The following is a 25943-nucleotide window of genomic DNA, read 5'->3' as shown; positions in this document are numbered from 1 at the left end:
AGAAAAGTGCTTTCTTCATTTTTCATTGCCCCCTTTCACCTTTTGGTGTCTTTGTTTGCATTGGACCATTTTGATTGAAAACATCATGATAGTGCCTAGTTGCTGTAGGAAATGTACTAATGGTGCCTAATACACTGCTTCTTCTGAAGTCCATAAATGGCTTTTGTTTCATTTGAAGTTCAAGAACCAAGAAGTTCAAGTATCAGGAAAACTCTGTGGTATCTGAGGGTATCCACCAGTCTTTGACTTAGCATATGTGTGTCCTCATAACTGAATTTTGAGAAACTTTTTCCTTCAGGTAGGATTCTGGGGCCTGATGAAAAAAATGTTGATTAAAGCCACGAGGATCCTTTCAACTCACTTTAATAACCAAAATAATAATAAGCCATTGTTTATATGGTACTTCTGATTAGTAGTTTCAAAGCTCTTGTTAAAGGTTGCTATCATTATCCTGTTGTTTTAGTCCAGGAAACTCAGGCACTGACAGGGAAGCATCTTGACCAAGACAAACCTTAAGGTTGGAAACAGAGCCAGGAGTAGACCCCCATTCCCTGGTGTCCCTGTGCTGAGCTCTCACAACTCATCCTACTGGCTTTAACAGAAAAAGGATTGTATTGAAGGATAATATTTTTGTCCTTTTGTGTCACTCATTACTCTTTTTTAAGATATGAAAGTATAAAGGAATTCTGGACTCGGGTTTGTCTGATTTCATTCTACCAGTTTAGTTTTCACCTTATTATCTAAGAGCAAAATATCCCATATTTGGAGAGCTGACTGAAAGATATTAAATACATATTGAAAAAGCTTGTGAAAACCAAACTGAGGATGTGCAGTCTATAGTGAATAACTCTATGATGGAAAAGGATGCCTTCCACACATTTTTGAGTCTCTTCTGAATTGATTTCTTCAAGCCAAATCTGCTAAATCCTTAGCAATCATGCACATGCACAAAATTTTAGGTTCTTTTTCTTTCTGTTTAACAGTCAGCTGTACTTTTACTGTCTACTCAAAACTACTGCTGTCACCCCCTCAATGTATTCTCCTTGTTCAGCAGTTGAAGGGAAAGGTTCCAAGGAGAAGAAACAGCATGCAAAGAAATGTTGAGACCTATTATTATGACCAAAATTTGCTTCTTCCCATAGCATTTAGCTGTGTTCTGGTTTTTGTTTTTCTGACTTTCTTCCTTTGCAGTATAGTGTCTTCTTTCATCATTTCGCTTCTTTGTTGACCTCTAGAGTATGTTCTTGGCTTCTTCTTCTGTTCTCTTTCACATTGTTTTTCCCTTGTTCTTATTTTGCCCTCTGTCACTTCAAATGTTTTCATCTGTGGATTAGACCAGTGTTCCTCAAACTTCTTTAGTGTTATTCTTTACTGGCTTCCATAGAAACCCAAGAGTCCCAGGAGTAGGCAGGATGTCTTCAGCTTATGCACTTCTAAAGCTTTTCTACCATCACTTCACAATCCCTTTTGAATGCTTTCATGAGAAAAATATTTGAGAATTACTGAGCTAGGCCAGCATCAATTGGAAATCCCATGGTGCATAGATAAAAGGTTACCTGAAAAATGGGACACTTCCTCCAGATTTGGGAGCTGGGCAGATGCCAGCTGCATCTTGCTCACAGCCAGCATTGCTTATTCTCCTACTGCATGTTGTTTCAACATGGCTGTGAGTGTGACATGGAAGGGGTAGGGCAGAAGCGTCTTCTCCCACAGTCATATCTTTTAAGTCCTGAAAGGGCTTCTGTGAAAAAAGAGTTTCTTCATTTCCTACTGTCATCAAATCATTTAGGTTGGAAGAGACCTCCAATATCAAGTCCAACCATTAAAAAATCAGTTTTTCATTCAACCTGCTTTCTGAGTTGTCTTCTCTAGTCAAGCTCTTTGTTTTTACTATTGTACTGAGCTTGCTCTGCATCTGTGGGACCGGCAGCTCCTTAATTGTGTTGCTTCTCTGTGTGCAAACATGGAATTTCCATGGTTCCAAAATGGTCCTTAGTGCAAGGATGTGGTCATTGAAGATGTTTGTGGAGTTTGAAGTGTCTGGTCTCTGTTACAGGAGATTTCTAAGGAAAAGGCTGATTATCCAGTCTGTTCTTTTCGTGCTTTTTCTCCCAGGTAACCTGATGGTCACTTGTGCTTATGGGCATAGCCTGCCTCTAGGCTGTGGGTGTAGCATGAATTGCAAGACTTCTTGGATTTCATATTGCATATTCTCAATTTTCTACAACCTCTGGGTGTGTTTTGGTACAAACTCTAGGTTTGATACTTACCTTGCCCCACCACCCAGAAAAAGTCCCAGAAAAGCAGAGGGGCTTTCCTTTATGAGTTATTATTTTTTCCTGGAGAAGCCCTTTTTGACTTTTATTCACAAGTTTAAGAGTAGCAGTAAGTAAGTACTTATCCCTTTGCTTTAGCAGGGATATTATATCTGTAAAATAAATATTTTCCTGTCTGCCCTCAAGATGGCCAGTGTTTAACACAGTGATATTTTTCCAGACTATCTATAAATCACATCATGTTCTGTATCACTTGGATATACGTGGTCATGGTTGCCTGGGTTTTACTGGTCTCATTATCTCTGTAGAACTTGACCACGTTTGAAGAGAGGATTATTTTTAAACATGATGTTTTCAGAATTCTTTATTTATCTCTTGGTAATTTTTGTATATATAGTAAAGGAAGATGACTATACAAGTGCTCTGAAAAGAAACACAGACTGTAATTCATTAAAATTTAAATTTGGAAATACAGTATCCAACAGGGAACCCAAATTTAGATCCTTAATTGAGTTTGCAGGGCTGTGAGACGAAGCCAAGGAATTTGGGTTTTGTGTTTCCAGCCAGGTAATTAGTGTGCAGTAATATATTTTTAAAGTTTTCATTTCAGACACACAACAGACGTATAAATGAATCACAAATATGTCTTGGATTGTGATATGGTGTTAAAATATTAGTAAAAAATGAAGTGAGAATGGATCATTAGAAAAATTGATTTAATGTGTAAGAAGAAAATAGCAGTTTTCTGTGAGAATGGTGTTTGGTGTCAATATTTATCACAAAGAGTCAAAGGACTTGATTTGTATATTTTTTTTCTGTTTTCCAGCTAGTTTTTACATACTTGTGCTTTTACATTTTAACAAAGCTACCAGAAATGCTTCCCAAAATGTCTCAGTTGATGAATTCAGCTGACACTCTCCTTGGTGCCAGTTCCTGTACTGCAGAGCTGTCTTTAATGGGGAGGTTTGGGCTGAGTTTTTTCTTGTTTTGGATTTATTTTTGGTTTTACAAAATGTCACAACATATCCCATGCTGTGAAATAGCAGTAATTGGCTAAGAGGTTTAGACCTTAATTTTTTTAAGTAATATTGTTCCTTTTTGTGAAGGCTATTTATTATTTAAGATTTTTGTAGTGAAATCTGCTATAAAAAGTACAGAAATTTTAGAAAATGCTTTTGGATAATTCATCTTTTACCTATATATTATTTACCTTGGCATGTCTTTGCATAAACAGCATTCAGCATGTGCATAAATTTATCTACTCACCAGACACTTAAACCATGTACTTCTAAATAAAATCCCCAACCCAAAATCTGTACTAATTCCATCACAGTCAGAACATTTGGTATACTTGTAATTACAAAAACGTTCTCAGATACGGATTCATAAAGGTGTCCTGACTTTCAGCCATGTTTATAAAGATGATCATGGGGTTAAAAAACAGCTGTCAAGAATATTCCTGCAAAAATTAGTGTTTCAGGACCATATTCTGTGACTCTGGGAAATTCATTTCAGTGTTTGAGCCCTTCCATTTCCCATCTGTGAAGCAGCAGTGATACTTGCCTCCCCTGCAGGAGTAATGTGAGCACTTTCAGACAGTTGGACAAGAAGGAGCTATAGAAATACAGGGATTGTAAGGGAGCAAATTATATTCCTTTTATGGCAGTCATCTTCTCTTTTTTGTGAAGGTTTATTTAAAGCAAAGTAATTGCAGAGGTGAAAATTCAGAGGCATAATTTAGATTTCAAGAAAGGGGGTAAGGAGGAGGAGATGAGGGTGGTTGTATTTTAAGACCTAGAAGACACCATTAAGTAGCTGATACTCCTTAAGAAGGGATTCCTTGTGGAGTGAATTTCTTTGTCTTCTGCTATATTTAGAGAGCCAGGTAGAGTAAATATTTCATAATTAAGCATTCCATTTTTTAAAATGTTTAACTTCATAGCTGCATTTCTTTTTAAAAGTATACCTGCCTCCACCATTCCAGTTGAAGCAATTCTTAGCAGTGCATGTATTTTCCAAGATCTCCTCCAGAGATGACAACCTGTGTCAGTCCAGGCAAGGTTGTATCCCTCCATTTCACTGGGATTTCACTGAACACCTTTGGCAGCTGGGAGCTGTAAGAAAAGGGATTAGCAAGTGTTTGTGTGACACACACTGATCCCAGCACCTGCTGATTGGATTGAAGTAATCCTTTTACAAGTTACAAAACTCTATTATCAGAGCATTAGGAGAGGGAGAGATGGTGATGTACACTGCATCAAGGGTATATTAATTTAGGCAAACAGAACATAGGTTGCTATCTAATATGCTTGGGAATTACAGCCTTTCTGGCCAAAGTTGCACACTGGTCCAGTCTGGTAGATAATGCCTTACACTGCTTGTGCAGAGGTGATACTTCTCTAGCAAACCAGGGACAAAAAATTAACATTATTTAAGATGGCATGCTGAAAGCACAACTGCTCTCTGTGTGCATGCTTAGGTGTCTACAATGAGCTTTACATCTAAAAATATGAAACTGAAACTATGGAATGTCATTTTTATTGTTGGCTGGTATCACCATGGAAGTTAAATTATTTCTGAATAATACAACCTATTTGAAGCAATCTAGGGATATTATTCTCAACCACACTGAATAGTTGCTTTGTCAGTGAATTGCCTCCCTCTGGCTTTTTTTTTTAAGTTTTCCTTCATCACCTACCGCATTATGTATGATATTAGTAGTGTTTCATGCCAAATTACAAGTAGAGCTCCATAGCATTTTTCAGTACCTAACTGAAAAGCTTCAAAACTGTTTTTTTCACTGGTGTAATCATGTCCTGAGAAATACAAGCACTATTAGATCAAAATACATCATAGTAGTAATATGGCTGCAAATGGAGGAGGAAAAATAATTTCTCAGTGTCTTTTGCAAGTGAAAGTACAAATTCCCAAGGTTTTATTTCCCATATTTTTTCATTTGTGGTAACTGTAAGCAGGAGATCTGAGATGGCACAGGACAAGTTACAAAAGAGAAAGGAGCCTTCAGCCTGAAATGACTGACTAATCAGGTGATGAAATCCTGGTTCCAGTAAAGCAGGGATGCAGAACACTCCCCAGGATTGAGAGCATGTGAGGCTTTACAGCCAGATGGTAATTTACTGAGATTTCTTCCAGATACAAGTTCTGTGAGATACTGACAATGAGCTGCCACTACAGAATTTTTCATTTTATGTGTCTGTATAAGCCAAATATAACTACCCCTATAAAGTCACACTCCTTTGCAGTTAATATTGAGAACTTGATATTTAAGATTAAAGCTGGTATTCCTAACATTTATAGATTGAATCTTCAGAGATGGAGCTGGTCTTGGTACCAGTTACAGGCTCTGCATTATTGGGGGTTGGTTGAATTAGAGCACCAAAAACAACTGTGGAACTTCCATGGAACAACTAACTATTGGCAAAAAATTATTTTCTTAACATTCTAGTTGATGGAAAGACTGAAATTGGTTGAGATAGCGCATGCTCTCTTTATTTAAGGTTTTCTTTGCTAGGAAGAAAAGTAGGAGAGGATGGGCATAGTTTGGCTCTGTTCCCATGTTTTTCAGCACCACTGGAAGTTTCTTCATGGAAACGTGTGATGAGATTCCAGCCTTTTGTCTGCGCACCAGGGCAGCTCAGGGAGAAAGACTGATCTGCTGCAAGCAAGACCCCAAAGTAACTTCAGTGTTACTCTGAAACTGCTGGGAAGTGAGAAATGCTTAGAAAGTGTAGAAAAAACATTGTGGTGCTCAGCAGGATCTGAATATGGCTCAGAATTGTAATAGTGACTCTGATCTCAGGGGGCTTTATTTGATCAGCTCTGGACAAGTTTGTGTGCATTAAAATAGAAGAATAAACTAATAATTTTGTAAAAGAAGAGTGGGGAGCCGGAACAGAGAAGAGAAATTAACTTTTCTGCTGCTGTTCCCTGAGTCTAGACTGCAGCCCTAGAAAATAATGGAGCACATATTAAAAAAGGAGTTACTGATTATCTAGAGAGAGATTATTTAAGGGCATAAAAGGAAAATAAATGTAAGGGTGTCATTTAAGAGGATGGGGAAGGCTGGAGTCTCTCCTTTGTGTGTTTGCTAATCTCCTTCACCCTTTCCATTGGATAGTTGAACAATAAGTAAGAATATGCATAATTTTCTAAAGAGCAAATCTTGCCTGGTCAAACCTGATTGCTTTTTATTTAAGTAAAACTACAAAACCCAGTAGTTGAAGTGAAAACAATGGATGCTATACATACAAATTTTAATAAAGTCGTGACACTGTCTCATGAATAGTTAATTGATAAATTAATGCCAAATTTTTAGAGGACAATTATGTGGATTGAAATGAGGCAAAAGGTTGATAGACAAAAAGTAATGATTGAAAGCTGTGTCTAGGAGTGTCTGGCAGAGTACAGGAATTGCTCTTAGATCCAGTTATATTTAACTTTTTAAATAATTATGTGGAAATGAGTGGAAGTGACAATGACTTTCATCACAGTCTAAAGTTCTGCACAGATGTGATGACAGAGGAGTAATTCAAAAGTTTGAAAGTGTTAAACCTGAAAACACATACAACAAAGAAATTATATTTGAAGAAAAGAGTCACAAGAAGACATACCTATAATTTGCATAGATCCATTAATTCATGATCTGTGAAGACACTGGAATATATACAAGCAGAAATTGTGGAGAACAGGAATATTCTGAGCAAACAGACTCAAGTTGAAATACATGGCTTGCTGAATATGAGTAGCAAATTAAGTTTGAAATAGAAAAGCAATGTTGTTGACATCCCTATTAAAAAAATCTCAAATAAGAATTAGTGGTCCTTATTAAAAATATTTGTGTATTTCCAGGTATACAATGTATAGTTCAGAACAGTCAAGAGTCCCAAGAAGTAGTAATGAACTGTGCTTTAGGCTTCTGCTTTAGATACAGAGCAGACAAATGTTAGAAAAATTCCAGTGAAGTACAAGCAATGATATTATTTGAAGACCTGGAAGCAAGTAATCAGATAGGCTGCTTCTGTCTCTGAATTCTATAGCACTGTGAGTAATATGAGTGGGAACAGAGAAATTTACTGTGAAGCCACTAATGATAAGGTATTAAGCCAGAAAATGGAAGGACAAAACCATATGTGGTGTTGAAAGCAAATTGGATTTTTGCAGAAAATGTAGTCAATGCAATGTGTACTAAAGAACACAAAGAAGTTCAAACAGAGTAGCAAGAATTCTGGGGCATCCTGGGCCAGAACGATACAACCCATGAGTTAGCAAGGAACAAAGGCAAAAAACCACATTATTTAAATTAACTGACAAGAATACAAAACAAATGTCTTCAAGTATAGTCTTTTTCTGCACAATTTGCTATATAATAGCTAAGACAAATTCCTCTAGAATTTCCTCTCCTCCTTCTGAGGAGCCCTGGGAAGCACAACAGCACTGCTTGGCTCTCTGCATCTCTGGAAAAAGCAGCAGCAGTTTGAAAGCAGTGGTTCCCACACTGTTGGGTGAACAGTGTGGCTTTGAGCAGTCACCCTTCACAAGGATTAAGATAATTTCACATCCACATCTTCAGCTGACATTTGAAATTCGATTAGACCTGTCAAGGTCTGTCAATTTGAGAGCTGCACATATTTTCACTGAAAGATGCATCCTCAGTCATGGAAAGGGTTTCTGCTCAAGTACTGTATTGGAAGTATGTTGTCAAAAATAATTGTGGCAATTGAACATCAGCTAATAAAATAGGCATTTTTAAAACAAATATCTTGACAGATGCGAACCGTACTGTCTCTGAAGAAAGTACTGTGTCTTCAACCAAGTAAAAGGTGATAGGAGAAGAGGAAGTGGCCTCAAGTTGTGCCAGGGGAGCTTTAGACTGGATATGAGGGAAAATTTCTTCACCAAAAGGGCTGTCAAGCACTGGAACAGGCTGCCCAGGGCAGTGGTGGGGTCACCATTGTCTCTGGAGGTATTTAAAAGACATATAGATGTGGTACTGTGGAACATGGCTTAGTGGTGGACTTGGAAGTGCTGGGTTATCAGCTGGACTTGATGATTTGAGAGACTTTTCCAACCTAAATGATTCTGTCATTCTATGATTTAAAGATAGGCCAGTAAATTAGAATTTAACACTTATATTTTTAACCTTATTTAGTCACAGAGCATGTGTTGGACACCCCTCTTGATAAAAGAGTAAAGAAAAAATAAAGAAAACCAAAGATAAAAGAGTAAAGAATGATAAAAGAGTAAAGAAAAAAATAAGGAAAACCAAAGTAGTTTGACACCCTTTTACAACATCAGCTGTGCACACAGGAAGCTCTAACAAAGCCATGTTCTACCAAAGCCAAGCCAGGCCACTGTGCTCTCTCTTTGTGCCTGTGTTGAGGCACATAAAATCTGTCTTGATATGTGCCACTGGCAGTGTCTCTTCAGCCCAATCATTGTCCCTGGGACAGCTTTTCATCCTCTTGCTGAAAGCTCCCCTTTTGCCTTGCAACTGGCAGGTCTCACACAGTAATAATGGATTTTATAATACATCCACTCTGTCCTCATTCCATCAGCGCATCCTCCTTATCCCCACAGCATGTTTGGCAGCAAGAGTATCTCCTCTGTCTAAACAAGAGAAGGTAGGGACTGGGCTACCAATTGTCCTCACAGGTCAGTCCCTGTGGAAGGAAAATTAAGGTTAATGGAATTTAAGGTGCATCAGAAGACCTGTGCAAGCAGATGGTGTTTGTTTAAATAATAGCATATACTTGGGATTACAGGGCTTGCCTTGTTGTGCCCATATTGGTGAGGCTAGACCTCTGCTTTTTCAGCAGGCTTGAGGAGCATTGCAATAATAGTGGTGACAACCTCTATTTATTTTACCTGCTGCTCTGGGACAAGGACAATCATGTGCGTGTTTGACACGTTGGTAATGAATTTCTTTTGCACCAGGCAAACACTGCAAAATGTCTCATCAAAACATCCTAATTAAGGAGTGGATTTGAGTAGACATGCAATCTCTAAAATATCAGAAGTTCCACTCAATTTAATGTACATCCAGCAGCTCCCAAGAGAGTGTTTCAAAATCACTAAGCTTCTGTTTAGCAAAGTGGGGATGAGCGTAGGGGCTCTGAAGGACTGTAAATGAAAGATTACTTAACTCTGAGGGAATTTTCTGGCTCCTGAATGCTTTAAAGCAAGCTTCTTCCTCAGCAGCTTTTAAAAATGTGTGTAAAGTAGATGTTCATATTGGGCAGAGCCTTCCATGGGTCCATTCAAATAGTCAAACACCTCCTCAAGGTATGTCAGGAAGTTCCCTGTGAATCTGATCCATGTGATGCAGGAATTGAAACCATACAAAAAATGTTGGTTAAAGTAAAGATTTCAGTGTGTTTTCATTTGAAAATTCATGTATCTTTTCACTCAAGATTACCTGAAAAATTAAGGTAAAAGTAATAACTTTTAAAGAACATTGAGTTATTTGAAAGTTCATGTGCAATAAAAGCAGTCAATTTACCTAACTGTAAGCTTTACCTTAACTGTGACAGATTTGATGATTTAAAAAGGAAATTAAATTTCTTTTTAAAATACAATCCTTGAAATCATCAGAGAGACAAGCTGGAGTCAACAGAAAGCTCCTTACTACATTCAGTCCTGCCTTAGGAATCAAATGTTCATGGCCCTTTTCCTACAGCTTTGTGGACCTACCAGGATTTTGGAGAGATTCAGTGTTGGCAGATCTGTATATCTGCATAAAATGTCCCTGAAGTCTGTGGGACATTGGTGATGGGCATGTCAAAATGAATCAGATTATAAAACTGTGGTTTAAAATGGGAAGATGCTACGGGCTGGTCCTTGACTGCCTGATCTCTGCTGCATGCTAAACAGCTGCTCTGAAGCCAGCAGTCTTGGCTCTGTGCTATTGTAAGATTTTGCTATTTTTCCCTTTGCCTCATAAAAATTCTTATATACCAGCAAGTCTCTGCTCTGGAGGGATTATTCTTTTTTTTTTCTTTTTCCCCTATGATTTCAGTACACATAGCCAGGCACAGAATTGCTAGGAGAAAAGAACAGGATCTTTAGCCTCTCTCCTTTCCCCGGTAGCAACAGCCTTTTGACAAGGACAAACAAACAATTAGAGGATTGTTTCCTCCTGTTAACTTGCAAGTTAATGCTGGGAACTTGTTACCAGACCCACACCCTGACACACATCGGGGCCACACCGCTCTCCCAGATCCACATCTGTCAGGCCACAGCTCTGTCCACTGCAATGCTTCTTCCTTCATTATAGAGAAAAAGCAATCACACAGTAGGTGTTTTGATTGTATCTAGCCCACCAGTATTTTTTATCTCCTTTAGAAACCTTTCTTCTAATGCAATATCTTTCTATGTCCTTAAAGACATCCCTTCTGAAGCGTCGCTTCTTGAATTGGTTTTTCAGTACCAGGTTTGATTTACAAACCTTGTGTAAAGACAGCGCCCAGCAAACGCTGCACCAAACAAAGCTGTGTGTCAGGGGCTCTTTGTCATCAAAAAACTGTTCAAGCTGCAACAGGGAGCTGTATCCTGCCCTGCCAGCCAGGTGGGAAGCACAGTGGCACTGCAGATTTGCAGAGCTCCTGTTTGGCAGAGGACAAGCTGCAAGCTTTTTACACCTTCTGTTAAACCTGTAGAGACGGCACGAGAGCCTTTCTTCTTTAAAGCACATTTAGGAAGAACAATTCAACATCAGAAAGATTGTCTATGAAAAGGGTTTTCTAAGCAATTAAAGTGCTTTTTGTACTTTACAGTGAATCCTTTCTGGGAGCTTTTTCTAGACAAGGTTTGCTATAGATTGGGCTGTATTAGAGAAGGTTCCAGCAATACCTGATGTTTGGGCAAGAAGCTCTGCTATTGACCCCAGCCCTGAACCTGTCTCCTAAACAGTCTGTCCTTTTTTTTAATCTGTTTAGAAATGTTAATTTCAACCTACCTAGTACAGACAATGTGGAGTTTAATTTACAAATATGAACAGTGTGTAAAGTGAGATGTTTCTCTTGCTTGCTGTAGAAGATGGCAGGCTGTGCAAGGTAATGAGCCTGTATAAGCAGGCTTAAAGTACCAGGTGATCACTTTCTTAATTTTCACGTTAAAGGGAGGGGAAGATTTCTGGGTTTCCCCCAGTCTTCCTGTTTTCTGCTCTCCTCCCTTCACCTACTTGGATTATTTTCTGATCCGTGGGGTGGAGGAAAAGACTTTTGGTTCACTTTTCTCAAATCTTTGGAGCTGAATTCCTATCCACTGCTGGAGCTCTAGCCTTGGGAGATCTGCAAAACGTTAAGACCAGCACCAAGATACTTTGAGGCCCATAATCCTGCCACACTTTTCTTTGGCAATGCTTTTCCCAATACTGTTAACTGAATGCAATGTACAATCCTTAACATATATTAATATTAATTAACAACACCTCCTCAGCTGAAGGCCCTCTCTGTGCCTGTTCATCTGCAAGATGAGTTTCTGATGACCCAGTGCTTAGGTCACAACAGTTCAGCCTGGCAATTTTTAAATTCTTTTCAATAGTTCTGTCACTGTTGTGAAATACATATGTGCTTGAAATTTGGTTGTAAAATCCTTTGTTTTCACAAAAGTTGTTGTTTGTAGTAATTTTTGTTAATGGAATTTTGTTTCTTTTCCATTGCCTGATGAAAGAGACATTTAGGCTTACGTTGTCTAGGTACTGAAGAAGAAATAATTTTCTCCTAAAGCTCAGTGACTGGATGTTTCATACATTTCCTCTCTGTTAGCACTGGTACATTTTATCATTCTCATTTTTTATAGCACAAATAAGCTTGAAGTCAACTCTCTATTAAGTACATAAATGAACCTTAAAACTGAGCCAGTTTTTTTTCCCCAAAGCTCAGGTTTCCCACGCTTTTAGAAACATCCTTTAAGCCTAGCTTTCAGCCTAGCTAAGCCATTGCTTAATGCAGTATTCTTTTCATTCCAGTCCTACATGGAAGATCACCTGAAGAACAAGAACCGTCTGGAGAAGGAGTGGGAAGCCCTGTGTGCTTACCAGGCTGAGCCCAACGAGAGCAGCGTGGCACAGCAGGAGGAGAACGTGCCGAAGAACCGCTCGAGGGCCGTGGTACCATGTATGTACACTTCCTCTGCATCTTGGCATTTTGGTTCTTGATACAGTCCCCAGTATTCTTTGCACAGTGGTGTGAAAGCTGCAGAAGGCAGGTAAACAATGTGGAGTGGTTTCTGTGTGTACTGGAAGCTGTGGCTACAATTTTGGGCTGGGTGCAGGTTCTGTTGTCTTATCAGACCCTGTTTATCTCCTTGTAAGTTGCATATATGTTACAAAAAATACACAGCTGTGCCACATTGCTGCTGCAGCTGTGCTGTCTCACCAAATTCCATAGCCAGAGTGATTGTCAGTGCTGGAATATACTGTCTGTACAAGAGTGGCATCTGCAGCTATTCAGTAGGAGTCTCTTCTTCTGACCGAGACAAGTTGGCCTCTTGTCCATCCAGCAGTAACACCAGCAGTTTATAGGCAGAGTCAGATAATCTGTTTATCGCATACTCAGCTGTACTGAAGGAGACCCTTTAGGCTTCAGTGGATAAGTTTGCAAACTGGCTTCTCTCTGCAAGGCTTCTCTAAACACACAAAAATAAAAATAATGATAAAAAAAGGAACTGATGTTTATATTCCTAGAATCTGCTCTTTCCTGTAAGCAGCCGCCTTTTGAGCTTGAAATAAAAGTAACATATTTTTGCTATGCAAACATATATATATATCTCATAGATCACATTGGTAATGTATGGACACATATTTCATTAGGCAACCAATGAAACAAAAATGAAACTGAGAATATATGCACGGTCCACAGCAACCAAAATGCTCTCAATCAGCATGCCCACAATCCAGCTGGATAGCTTGGCAAACATATATAGCTGGTTTAATTTTTAAGGTGCCCTGAAAACATTAATTTTCCCTAAGAGAGTCTTGAGTAAGTGGTATTCCTCCTTTAGGAATGGAGAAATGACAGGTAACACGTTAAGTAAATGTCATAGCCAGATTTAGAGTGAAGATTCTTTGGAAGGATGCGGTAATTTAGCTGAGCCCATCAGTCCCTGCTTCAGCAGGGTTTGTTTCTTTTGTTTATGTAGTGGCTCTTTCTGCAATACTTTTCTACTCAGGAGAGGATTACAGCAACTGAGCAGTATTAATTCTCTTGAATAAATATGGTGCTGGTCAAAAGCCTTTTGGGGCAGCAGCAGCAGTTTGCTGACTTCCACGTGTTTTGGGATCAGGCTTGTTGAGGAGTTCTAAAGAAGTCACCATGAAGGTTGAAGTAGTGCAAGCCTTCTGTGCCCTTTTACGTCCTGAAAAAAAAAGCACTTAACTGACATGATAGGCAGTGAAAATTTTCCATGAAAATATGTATTGATCCAAGTTAGTCTTCCTGCTTAAAGTGTTCCATCAAATGCACTTACAGTCAGACCATCTTAAGATATTTCTAGTTCCTGCTCATAAATTAAGCTAGACTGGTTTTGGTTGCTGCCACAGAGACAGCATGGGAGCTATGGATGTTGCCAAAAATTGGTGCTGGTTATTTGACTGATGTAGAAACTGTGTCTTCGTGATTCAATGAGCTGTAAGATGGAATCCTTCAGACTAGACTTTTCTACCTCCAAATCCAGAAGTATCATGGCTGTGACAGTGCTAAAGAGCAGAGGTTTTTAACTTGGGTGTCATAGAACCATTTGGGTTGGGAAAGACATCTGAGATCATCATATTGAGTCGTTAACCCAGCACTGCCAGGTCACCACCAAACCACATCTCTGAATAGCACATGTACATGTCTTTTAAATACTCTCAGGGATGGTGGCAGGTAATCTGTCTCTTTTCATCATATTGTACCTTGGGCATCTATCGACCAGCCTTTGTTTCTCTGCCATTGCTTCTTCCATGGCATGTTGTTTTGCCATTGAAGGTGATTTGGTGAAGGTATTTGAACATGGATAGCATGACTGCAATTTATCTGAAATTTTAACTATAAGTGTTTTAGTACATTTAAAAGGGTAAAATGATACATTTGCTTTGTTTCTTCAATGTGGAAACTTCTATTACAAATATTAGTGCACTGGGAATTTTCCTTTTTGACTGAATTGCACAAAATTACCTGCATTCACTTTCTGAGGTTGCTGTGCACTGGTAAACAGCTGTCATGTTATATATGTTTAAACTACTTACTGCTTTGTTGATGAGTGGAAAGTATGGCATAGAGTTTAAACAATATTAAATTTTGATAAGGTGTTGGTTATTTTAGACTCTAAGATTAGACTGAGATGATAGGGCCCAGTTTGCCCACTTTTTTTTAAACTGTGTTAGACTTTTAAAACTATAGCAAAAAAGCCATAGATTTGCTTCATAATGTATGAAGAAGCAAACCTGGAATGCTTTTGATATTCTACAGAGCTGTTATGTTATATTCAGTGTAGTCTCACAGTAAGTAATGCCTTGTTAGTGTTTCCTCACCCCTTTCATATTCATAATCACCTTGACAAGGTAGAACAAGATTGCCAATTCACATAGAAGATTTCCTCTTAGAAAGGCTTCAAATAAGCTTTAATATGTTGTATTTGCTTTGTATTTTTCTTTCTGAACCAATACAATATTATTTTTACTAATTATATAACTGATCTAGTTATTATCACAATTTTGTCATAGCTTATTCTTGTATCTAACTTTTCTATTTTCTATACAAACAGCTTTTAAAATACTTGATAGCAGAACACCTTGACACTGCACTTAACTAATTACTAGTTTAAAACATACTAACAATTCAAGTTACCTGGACCTTCTAGATTAACAAAACTGTATCCTTCTATCCAATCAAGAAGCAGATTGCTATAATTTAGGATGCACAGTTTATATTTAGTGCTATAATTTAGTGATGCCTATTTTGTTTATGAATACATGAGCAGCTCAAAAAAAGCTTTCCAGTTTTTTTCTCTTTTTCCATCTCTGAAAAATGAGCCCATCTGAACCAAGTCAATACTGTATGTTTTTATTTATGTACACCATTAATATCTACAGGTATTTTGAACATTTGGCAAACAACTTTTTGCAGTGAACATCTATCACAAACTGTCCCCCACAGCCATGTCCATGGATCTTGGTATATATTTAAGCACCCTGGTTATCTCTGTGCTTTGCCTTTCCTCTAAAGGAGAACAAAGCATTTAGGGGCAGAACATGCACCCAGATCTGAGCCTTGTTTGCCTTAAGGGCACAGCCTGGGGTTGTGCACCAGAGATGGGAACACCTGAGCAGAGGGTTGTGTGCATTATCCATGTTATGAATGCATGTGCAAATAGTGCTCTGAAATGAAGGAACTCGAGCAGTTCAGAGCAAAGAAAAGTTCAATTTTCTGCAGATCATCTCTGGGCAAAATAATGATAATCAGCAGATTATGGTTCTTCGTAGTCTTCAGGCTGCACCACTTTCTTTTCTCAGTAGTTCTTCACTTTCTTAATTCAGTGGAGTCCTGTGTAGTGCTTTGTATTAAAAAAACCAAAACAGTCTAAATCTAGAAGGAAGAAAATTATGATCCAGGCAGGATGTGCCAGGTTGATCGCTGTAAGATCTGCCTTATTCTGTGATGCCTGGATTCAGACAACCCAAATTTGCCCATATTCCCTTTTTTCAACCTTATGTTTGTTGGTTCTGTTCCTTCAGAAGTATCTGCTTAAAAGCAAACAAAAGGCAGAGGGAAAATGTAAGTCTTATTTTTGCAAGCTTTCAATCTCCATCTAGCAACAAAAATAATCTTCATTAAGTTGCAGGGCCACTGTGAGAGAAGTAAAAGGTTGAGATGGCATGCTACTGTAGTATTGGTCAATAATAATTAATAATAATTACTCAGACAATAATTCAGATAGTAATGGCATTTTGTGCTTGACTAAGTCATTTAATCACAGGAATCCAGTGTTGTTTGAGATGCCCAAAGTACCCAAGGTACCCAGGCAGAACTAGTAGGTATAACACCAGCTCTGTGGGAGACTTGTGACCCTCCTGCCTGCTAGCCCAGCTGTCTTTAGGGCTCTCAAATATCAGTGGAAACCTACACTGAGGCATTGAAACCAAATTTTCTGGGCATGAGTCTGTGAGATTGTAGATCAGGATGCCTGAATTTAAGTGTCTCCATGTGAGCCAGGTGTCAAAGCCCCTGATAGAGCCAGTCAGTGCAGTGACATCAGGAGAGCTGTGCAATGGCCACAGCTGGTATTTAGTTTATAGTGAAATTAATGGCTTTGGGATGCCACTGTGTATCCTGTGTGAGCTTCAGATTCTGGTCTAATAGGGTAAAAGTCTTGGGGTCTTGTGTCCTGTCTGTTTTCCTTGTGCAATGTCTCATCTGCCCTACAGTTTCTCAAACAGTCCATGTTCTAGTTTAACAACCTAAATCAAGCTCCATTAAGCAATTCAAGTGAATACATCTATGTGTAGACACCAAAACGTAGCTTTTACAGTCTTTAAATTGATACTTATATACTGCAGACGTGTGTTTGCTTATATCATATCCTTGATGCTCTGTCCTCTAAATTTATATATTAAATATATAAATTTTTCTATATTTATATTTTACATGTATATAAAATCCAACATTGTGCTGTGTTTCTCTGGAGCTACAGGTTAATATTAACCTTTTTATTTAGGAAGCCTCCCTCTGCCACATGTATCCATCTGTACATTTTGCTTTTCTTTCAGCTGTGGCTTGGCTTGAGCAATAGCAAATACAAAGCAGCTCAGCATTCAGCAGCAGCTATTGTAGATACTTAAAATGATGCTCAGTTGTAGCTTGGCCAGATTGCAGTAGCTGGTAACAGTGTTTGTCTTTTCTCTCACTTCCTTATTACCACCCCTCTCCTCTCCTATTTCTTCTTTCATCTTTCCTTCACGTTATTTAGATTGATCTTGTGTATCTTCCTTTTCTGACATACCTTCCTTACTCGTATTTCCTGCTTTTCCTGCTTCTCACATAATCGATACACAGTTTGCCAAAAAAAAAAAAAAAAAGCTGTATATTCAGCATTTTCCCCATAGCTGCTCATTGTTAACGTAACAATCTGGTGTCCATGGTATGCTTTTTGGTTTCTTTTTTCCTTTCTTCTTCCCCTGCCTGTTTCAGAAGAGCTATTATGCCAGTTCCTAGAAGCTTTGAGGTGATAACAGGCATAGACAAGCACAATCTGTTCATTGTCAATATGAATGTTTGATGCTGCAACTGAAGCACACATGGGTGCAAACTCCTGATATATGCAGAAAAACATGTCCAACCTTTTTTGTACACTTCCTTTTTTTAGGAGCAAATACAAAGTCTCAACACCTTTTCACTAAGCCTTAACATGTTTTGCCCTCTAATAAACCCTCCAAGACTGAAAGATAATGACATAGCACACTAAATCAGAGAGTCTGGATAAAACTCTATGTTTTTACAAAAAAAAAGATCTATAAGTTACTGATCTCACACCTGACTCTTATTGGAGAGTCACCCTGACATCTGTTTGCTAAGTACTGATGAATCACTGTCTGCTCTCTCTCCTTCATCCCTCTGAAAACATTTCACACATTTCCTTTGGTGATTAGTTCAAACACTTTTGCTATTCAATGAACAGGGCTTATCGTGAGTGCTTGCTTAGCTTAAGGTATCTGAGACCACATTTACTGCATGTAACCTGTGTATCTCCTGCAAAGCCAGAAGGCTTCAGAACTGCAATTCTTCAAGCACTCTGTGACATTGCTTGTTGCAAAGCCTCCTATAAAAAATATTGGGTAGCCCAAGATCTCAGGTGTCAAAAGTTCATATTTATGTTTTGGATTTTTTTGTGCAGTGGTGCCAAAGTGGGATGGAAATCAATAATGTTCATGAGCTGTTGCAGTGTGATGCAATTTCCTGTTTTAGCTATCCCAGTCCTTTCCCAGGTGTGGCAATACCTTCTCCCTTCCCCTCCCCTTGCCCCTTGCTAAGTGCTGTCCGTCAAGCTTAACATTCCAGCAAAGGCGTCGTGTGATTGGTGAAGTTCAAAAGATGCCCCTCAGGCCTGGGGTCATTGGCCTAGCCAAGTGTCACTTGTCCCCTGAGCCTTCCCCCTTCCTACCTGGTGGGTGACACACCTTCCCCTCCTACTTTCCCTGGGCTTAAAAGGACACTGAGACCATGCGGTCAGGATTCTGTTGGAGCTGTTACCAAGATTCAGAGGTCTGTGACCCTGGAATAAAACTCTGGATTAACCCTCTGGCAGAATCCATCTCCTTTTCCTCTTCACCTTGCCTAAAGCCTTTCCATCAGAGGTAAAACCTGAGTTCCTGCTTGCCTGGACTCGATCCAAGTGCCTAGCTGCAACATACAGCTAGCCAAAGGTGTCTCTGAGGTGAAACACCACAGCTGCCGCCTTTGGTCAAGCAGCAAGGGCCAGACGAGCCCAGGCACGTTCCACCCGGTAATATGGGGATAATATTCCAATATTGAGCATGTTCCCTTTCTTGTCTTCTTCATTTTCAAACCTTAGCAGGGAAAGTAATTTTATGTGAATAGTAAAGAATATCTCTTCAGTTATTTGACATGACTTGTTCATCACTAATCTTATTCCAGGAGAAGATTGCTGACACTGTTGGGTAAGATTGAGTGACTATAAGCAGCACCCTTACAAACATTCCTTTGTCATGCTCATCTACTGAACTGCCATGGCATTGCTGTTGAATAAACCTAAGCAGAGCCCAAACTCTCTGTCTCTGCCTTCCTGTATGGTCCTTAGAATGTTTGATAATTCATTTATTATTCCTCATGATTAAAATAATGATTGGTACTAAACAGCCAACTTGGAATTCTGGTGTTGAGTGGTGTCTCAGGCCACCAGACAATGTGCTCTTACTTTGTCTATTTGAAAAATCAGTGGAAAGATCCTCAATCCTCTCAAAACATCAGTCTGTGTTCAGCAGTAGAGGGTTAGAAAGGGCAGCTCCACAACCTCTTTCTACCATATACTGTGCAGAGTAGGTTTCCTGAGGAGTATAAATTGTGCTGGTTATATATCAGGTACAAGTTGTTTGGAACTCATATGTAGACTTAGACATCTCTAAAATTATCTGAGTAGGGTCTGGGCTTTCTTTCTTTAGTCAGTGGAAAGAAATGGCATTTCTTGAACACAATTTGGCCTGTTTGTGACAGCTAAATCAGGATGAAATGATTCATCACATAGAAACATATCTTTTCTCATAACAGAAAGTAAGTCTGGATGATTGGAAGAAATGCAGATCCCTGCATTGTCTCTGCCTGAGTACAGACAAATAAAACCCATCCATTATACATGTTCTGATGTAGAAATAATTTTTAAAAAAGACTAAAAAGACTGGAGTTTGGGGTGTACCAGCTTTAAATATAATTGAGCTAGCACCAGTAAAATTACAAGTTAAAAAGTGATAAAATAATTGTGATGGTGGGCAAACGGGAGTGAAACTCCTATGTCCAGAACTGCTGTTTTCTTTACCGGTGTCTGAAGTGTAAGATGTGCATGTGTGCTCCGGTTGTACTTTAAGTGAAATTGTTGGCATTTTGTCTCTTCCATGATCATCTGCAGGTCAGATTGTCTCCCCACATCACTAGTGGAACACCACACAGGACTGGTCCTTGACCAGGACAGATTAATTTATTGTCCAGCTCTCAACTGCACTTCCATGTGCCTGCTGTTCATGTTTTAGAGAAGCTGGGTGGACAAAATCCCATCAGCTTCTCTCTTCCATGACCCTGCAAGCACAGGAATGTTTGTTATAATGCTGGAGGGTTTTAGTGATTTGCCTGGTTTAAATCTTAAACTCCCTGAACAGAAGAGAGGTTTCTCCTATGAGAGGTTGTAGCACATCACAGTGTATCTCATGAACACAGGCTTTATGTTACTGAGCTTCTGGAATATCCCATCGTTTCATGCCTGAGTCAGGCTGTGGTGCTGTGGCTGTATCAACCCTATGGCTAGGTTGGGAGTCAGAAGGAAATATCCTTTCTGATATTTTCCTGTCTTGAAAAGCACATTAATCTGACTTTGAATTGTCTAACATAAAATGGGTAGAATACTGGTATAGAAACTTATTTCTCATGTTTTCTCCTTTGCAGATGACCATTCCAGGATATGTCTGAAAGGTGAAAGTAGCCACGACAATTCAGAATACATCAACGCCAGTCCCATTGTAAGTATGGTAACCTATGAGAAGTATGCCAAACAGTTGATCCTTGCCATTCCTTGTTGTCAAAATAGGGTCACTCCAGGCACCTCACTACTACTCTCAGGTTGTGAGCACCTCACAATGCTGGTGCTTCAGCCTGTCCTTTCAAATTGAAGAGAAATGTATATGCATGCAATACTCTTGAAGTTTATTTACTAAGAAAAAGTCACTAGATAACCCTCATTCTGCCTTGTAATACTGTCAGTTTTTCTGTACTTGATATTAGATTTTATTAACTTCCAGATTATAAAACTCAATGCTTTACTTTAGTGGAGTTTTTCCTTCTCCCAAGAGGTAAAAATAGCTTGTTCTTTTTTTGCATTGTCCTGCTAGCTACAGTAGGAGGAATGGTTTCTGTAGGCATGGAAGGCTGAGCTCTACAGTCTTCTGAGCTTCTTCTGCATTTGGAAGTGATGTTTCCTCTTGCCTTTCTTATTCTGTTGACCTAATGAAGCACAGTCTGGTCGTTCTGTAGCTCCCTTGGTTCTTCTCTGAGGTTGCTGTTTGGAAAGCAAGAACAGGATCCACTAGCCCCTGTGCATTCGTTCCAACTGCAAAGTAGGTCAGTCCAATTTTTGTGTCCAGATATTCCAGTGTTGCCCAGCTGCCATTTCCCATGACTGTGTGAGCTGAATGGGAATCCTTATCTTGTCCATGAAAGGTGATAGGGAGAAAAGGTCTCTATTTGCAGACACTAAACAGGTACAGTCATTCCAGTGGCATTGCCCTGTCATAGCATCTCAGTGGAAGTGTCAGGATATCCAAGTGAAGGGGGAAAAAGGCACTGTGTCCTTGACCTTGTGGGACTGCTGGTATTGCAGTTGCTTTTTCTCACAGTTCTTATTCACATTAATTAGGCACCAGAAAGTTATTATAGGGCAACTGTGAGAAAGAGCTTAGGATGGAGAATAAGATCTCACTGCAGTGGGCTGTATTTGCCATTACTGGCTCATTTTCCTGGGGAGTATCACTCCCCCAGTTAAATGACTTTGTGTGGGCAAGGCAGCTGACAATTTGCAACAGCATGAAATTACAGGCTGCTTCCTTCCAATGTTGTTGACAATACTTTTTTCTTTAAAAAAACCCCAACAGCTACATAAAAAGTGTTCCCTGATCTTTGTTTCAGCAGAGTTCAAAGCTTCATTTCCTTCAACACACAAAAGCACTTTATTCAAAGAGTCAAAAAACACATAGAAGCCAAAAAACACCTTTGGGACATTTTTGTCTTTGGCTTAGGGTAGAGGGGAAACCAAAGCACCTGCATATTGAGGGATTGCCAGTTCCATTTCAGAGGACAAGGGTAGATAGGCACAGATTAGAGCTTTTAGACTGTTTTTAGGGGTGTGTCTGACTAGACCAAGCTCTGTCTGGCAGCAGGATCTGGGGATCACAGTAGGTCGTGCTCCAAGGAATATCCATCCTGCTTGTAAAATCACACACAGAGGGCCAGCTCCAGGGATTCAGTGCTCTGCCTGTGTCTTCAGGACCCAGCTGGTGAGTTATGTTTGGTCAAGCCTTCATCTGATAGTAGAAACTGAGAGGTTTTGTGGGAAGGACAGGAGTGGGAGGTGATAACTGGAAGTGAGATATTGTATTCTTGTAGGAGCTTGGTTGTAACTCACATGGCAACAACGTGGTAGCAAAGTGGAATTGCAGCATCTGTAGACAGTGCTAAGGCGGGTTCAGTGTTGACAGCAGTACAACTGTTGGGTTTATGCTGAAAAACTGGGCTTCTGCAACCTGCCCAAAAGTCTGTGTAGACACAGCTTAACTAGTTTTAGTACACAGTTTTAGCTGGAGAAGGGGGTAAATTCTTGCATGTGTGTGTGTCTGTTGCAATTGTAGTTTTGGATTATAGTGTAACTGTTTCTTTAATTACACTGAAGAGTAAAGTATTAGATTAAGTAGAGTTGTAAGTGGAGAAACAAGACTAGGATATCCCACTGAGAAAACTCAGAAGAGGTTTGCTTTATCAGGATTCCTAAAGCTCATGTAAGCACAGGGTCCCTGCTCCCACAGCTTTAGTTCATGTGTTTTTACAAAGGGCTGTAATCTTGCCTTTCCACCCAGCTCTTAATAAGGGTCCTTCTCCAGGGTTAGAACCATATTTATTTCTTTGTTCTTTTCCCAGACTCAAGAGTTCTGTTCAATACAACAAGTCACACTGATGAACCAAAAATTCTTACGGCTGTCTTTGTATCTCTTACAGAAATACTTCTATGACCAGAAATAAGTGGGTTCACAAGTGTTTCATTAGATTGGGATTAGTGCCCAGTAACTTGCATAGCCAAGGAAAACTGCCAAGAAAAAATTTCAAGTTCCTCTTCTTCCTGTTAGGATAGAGACCCTACCCTACTGTGAGGAGAGAGTGCCACAGCTGACATTTGTGTAGACCTGCTATTCCAAGGAAAGAGATGCTCCGGTTAGTTACATGAGTTTGCTCCACTAAGCCAGTAGTCATTTTGCTGTTTTGAAAGCAACAGATCAAAATGTGTTTCCTGGAGGTGATACAGTGGGGGGCTGATAGGAGGAAATCCCTGCTTTGCAAGCCCATGGTCTGGAAGGATTCCCTGCAAACTGCTGAATTTTGAGCCAAATTAAATATCTTCAAATTAGTGTAAACATATTTGTTAATCTGGTGTAGTTTTTGTATGAGGTTGAATATAGAAGTGGCAGAGATATTCAGTTTCTGTTCTCCCCAGTTCAAATGCCTACTGCAATACTGAATTGGGCACTAGATTCTGCAATATTTACTGTGTTTGTAGAGCTGGTGAAGCCTAAGTTGGACATTTGTGCTGTTTCTACTGCTGTTTACTTACAGTGGATGTGGAGTATCACTACAACTGCTTTCACTCACTCTTGCAAAAATCCTACCATTTCTTTCCTTCAGACTCTTTCAATTTAAATAACCTCAGTAATTATCCTGTCAATACAGTGATGCTCCTGGTGCCTTTGCTCCTTGCAGAGCCTGGGTGAGGAGTGAGCACTGTTGTGAGATGGGCATTGATAGCTCAGGATCAGTGCAGGGTGGACTGACTGCAAGAGGCTTTTTCCTCCCTGTGTGTGGGAGCTGTCTGGTGCAGGAAGAGTGTAAAATAAAGTAATTCTATTTGAGCTTCAGAGAGGGAGGCTGCCAGGCCCGTACATGTTGCTGGGTATCTCCAGCTTCTGGGTCAGTGGTCCAGTCTCCAGCTGGGGCTCACTCAGCCTTCACTGAAGTCTAAATGAGTGCAGCAGCACACCGTAAAAAAATCCCCGTGCTAGACAATGAGCTGGCCACCTGCCCACATGTTTCTTCCTTTGAAAAAATGCTGCCCCCCCTCAATACTTTAATACTTCACAGTAGGATGTGAAAACTGGGGTTGTATTGGTGGCCCCACTGCAGCTGGGTGAAGAGAATCAGGAAAGATTTAGTCCGAGGTCTTCCCATATGTCTTTTATTTAGCTGTAGCATAAGGCCAAGCAAAGTGAGTCCTTGGGATAAATTTGCAGGGTAAAAGTGAGGTAGAAATCTGTTTCCCTCCTCTCTGAAATAACATAAAGTACTATGATAATAACTCTGGTATCGGCAGCTGAATGAAAGGCTTGCAATTACAGCACAAGGAGACCCTGACTGTGCAGAATAAAACTGTGATAATTACTTCTGTCATATTTGTACTTAGTCCTCATTAAATTTCAGGAAAATCATCCAGTAGTAAATAATGTGCAATCTTTGCTTTTAAATCAGGGGTCATGAAAGTAAATGGGAAATTCTGTTTTTCCTCATAGGGTATCTGAGAGAGAAAAAATCCCATCAACTACATTTAAAAACTCAGTTTGCTTATTATTGAAGACACCAGACTGAGGAATGTCATTAGCATGACAGTTTGTTCAAATACAGCATACAAATTTCATCAGCAAGAATAGACTCTGAAATTCATAATGGCGTAGGCAACCAGATTTGCTTCTTTCTTTCCATTAGGGGCTTAAAAGGAAGGATTTAAAAATTATTTTAAATTTTAATTCAAACATGAAGATGAGAACTAGTTTACCTTTTTAATTTTAATGCTGAGGTGAATGATTACAAAGTTCATCTGCAATTGCTGGATATGCTTTCTTTTGCAAAAACAAATACACTTCTTTAAAGACTGTCTATACTTTGTGTAATAAATATATGCATGGAAGTAGATTTTCTTGGTGTTGTAAATACATTGAGTCTGGAAACAGCACAGAAGCTTGAATCCATACAAATTTTTAAGGTGTTAATCAGATTTCAACTTCCTTTCTGTTATATTCGGTCTACACTGGATTTCATTCTGATCTCATGATTCAGGAATATTTCTGATGGACTCAGAGGCTTTAAATGGAGGTAAATATAGTGTGACTGAGACCACATCTCACCCAGCATCCTTCTCTGTGGAAAGTAAAGATCTGACAAGCTGAAAGGGAAGGTAGAGGGAAGGAATTCATCAATCTTATCATTTACATGAAATTTCAAAATGGCCATTGATACCTATTGGCACTTTTACTTCAGTTTGCAGTTTTACAAGACTGCTTAACAAGAATCTACATGTACCACTCTCAAGGATTTCTTCCACAATGTATTGATTTTTCTGTATTTCATCAGCATTATCAGTGAAATCGTGCAGCAGCACAGTCTCTATCAAAAACTCAACAAAATTCAGCATTCTTCAGGGAATTCTTGCAGTCGTAGAATAAGACAGATGGATAACAGAACTCTTGAGGGGAAAAAACACCTTTTATTCTGCAGTAAAGCAAAGGTGGAATCCTGGTCTGATGTTAACAAGATGCAACCAGTTGTGATAATGTTCTTCATATATTTTCCTACTTTAGGATACTGTAAGTCAGCTTATGCTACAAAGCCCTATAGGAAAACACAAGTTGTCCCACTAAAATTTTCTCTAGTTTTTTCCTTTCCAAGAAGAAATCTCAGTGCTCCTCATTTTTCTTTGCTTTTGCTTTTGATACTGGTAGTGATGGAAATCAGTACAATCAATTGCATGGCCAGTTATAGTAATCCTTGACCCCTAATATAAAATCATGGAAAAATAGATTGAAACATTATCACCAGACTTGCCTTTGCTGTACTGCAGCAGAAGATGAGAATTCCACCATAGTAGAACAGCTGCAATAATTGTAGGTTTTTCTTTCCAACAATGGCTGTTCGATCCCATTCTGATGTAAGCCTTGTGAACTTGGTGCTTTGATGGGGAAATAGAGGGAAAAATCATGTTCTTTTTGAACAATTACTATTAGGGTGATTTCTGAAGGTTGTTCTGATGTAAAATGTTAGCAAACAATCAATTTTTGTTTTAATACTTGATTGTATGGAGTCTGGAGTTCTCCATTCTTCTCTGGAGAATGCATTTTCTATTTTATTTTCATGAAGT

General features: G+C 39.3%; 1 protein-coding gene across 2 annotated transcripts in view; it reads left to right on the top strand.

Moving 5' to 3' along the window:
• PTPRN2 (protein tyrosine phosphatase receptor type N2) overlaps positions 1–25943 on the top strand; it is a 636599-nt gene that overhangs the window by 561332 nt on the left and 49324 nt on the right. For both annotated transcript variants that reach the window (XM_030971071.1, XM_030971072.1), the window contains 2 exons: positions 12265–12412; positions 20444–20517. In XM_030971071.1, coding sequence (XP_030826931.1) covers positions 12265–12412; positions 20444–20517 — 222 coding nt within the window. The remainder of the gene's footprint in view (positions 1–12264; positions 12413–20443; positions 20518–25943) is intronic.

The sequence above is a fragment of the Camarhynchus parvulus genome, chromosome 2 (assembly GCF_901933205.1).
Source record: "Camarhynchus parvulus chromosome 2, STF_HiC, whole genome shotgun sequence".
Taxonomy (NCBI): domain Eukaryota; kingdom Metazoa; phylum Chordata; class Aves; order Passeriformes; family Thraupidae; genus Camarhynchus; species Camarhynchus parvulus.
Note: the sequence above shows the minus strand (reverse complement) of the source record. Positions and strands in the feature narration are given on the sequence as shown.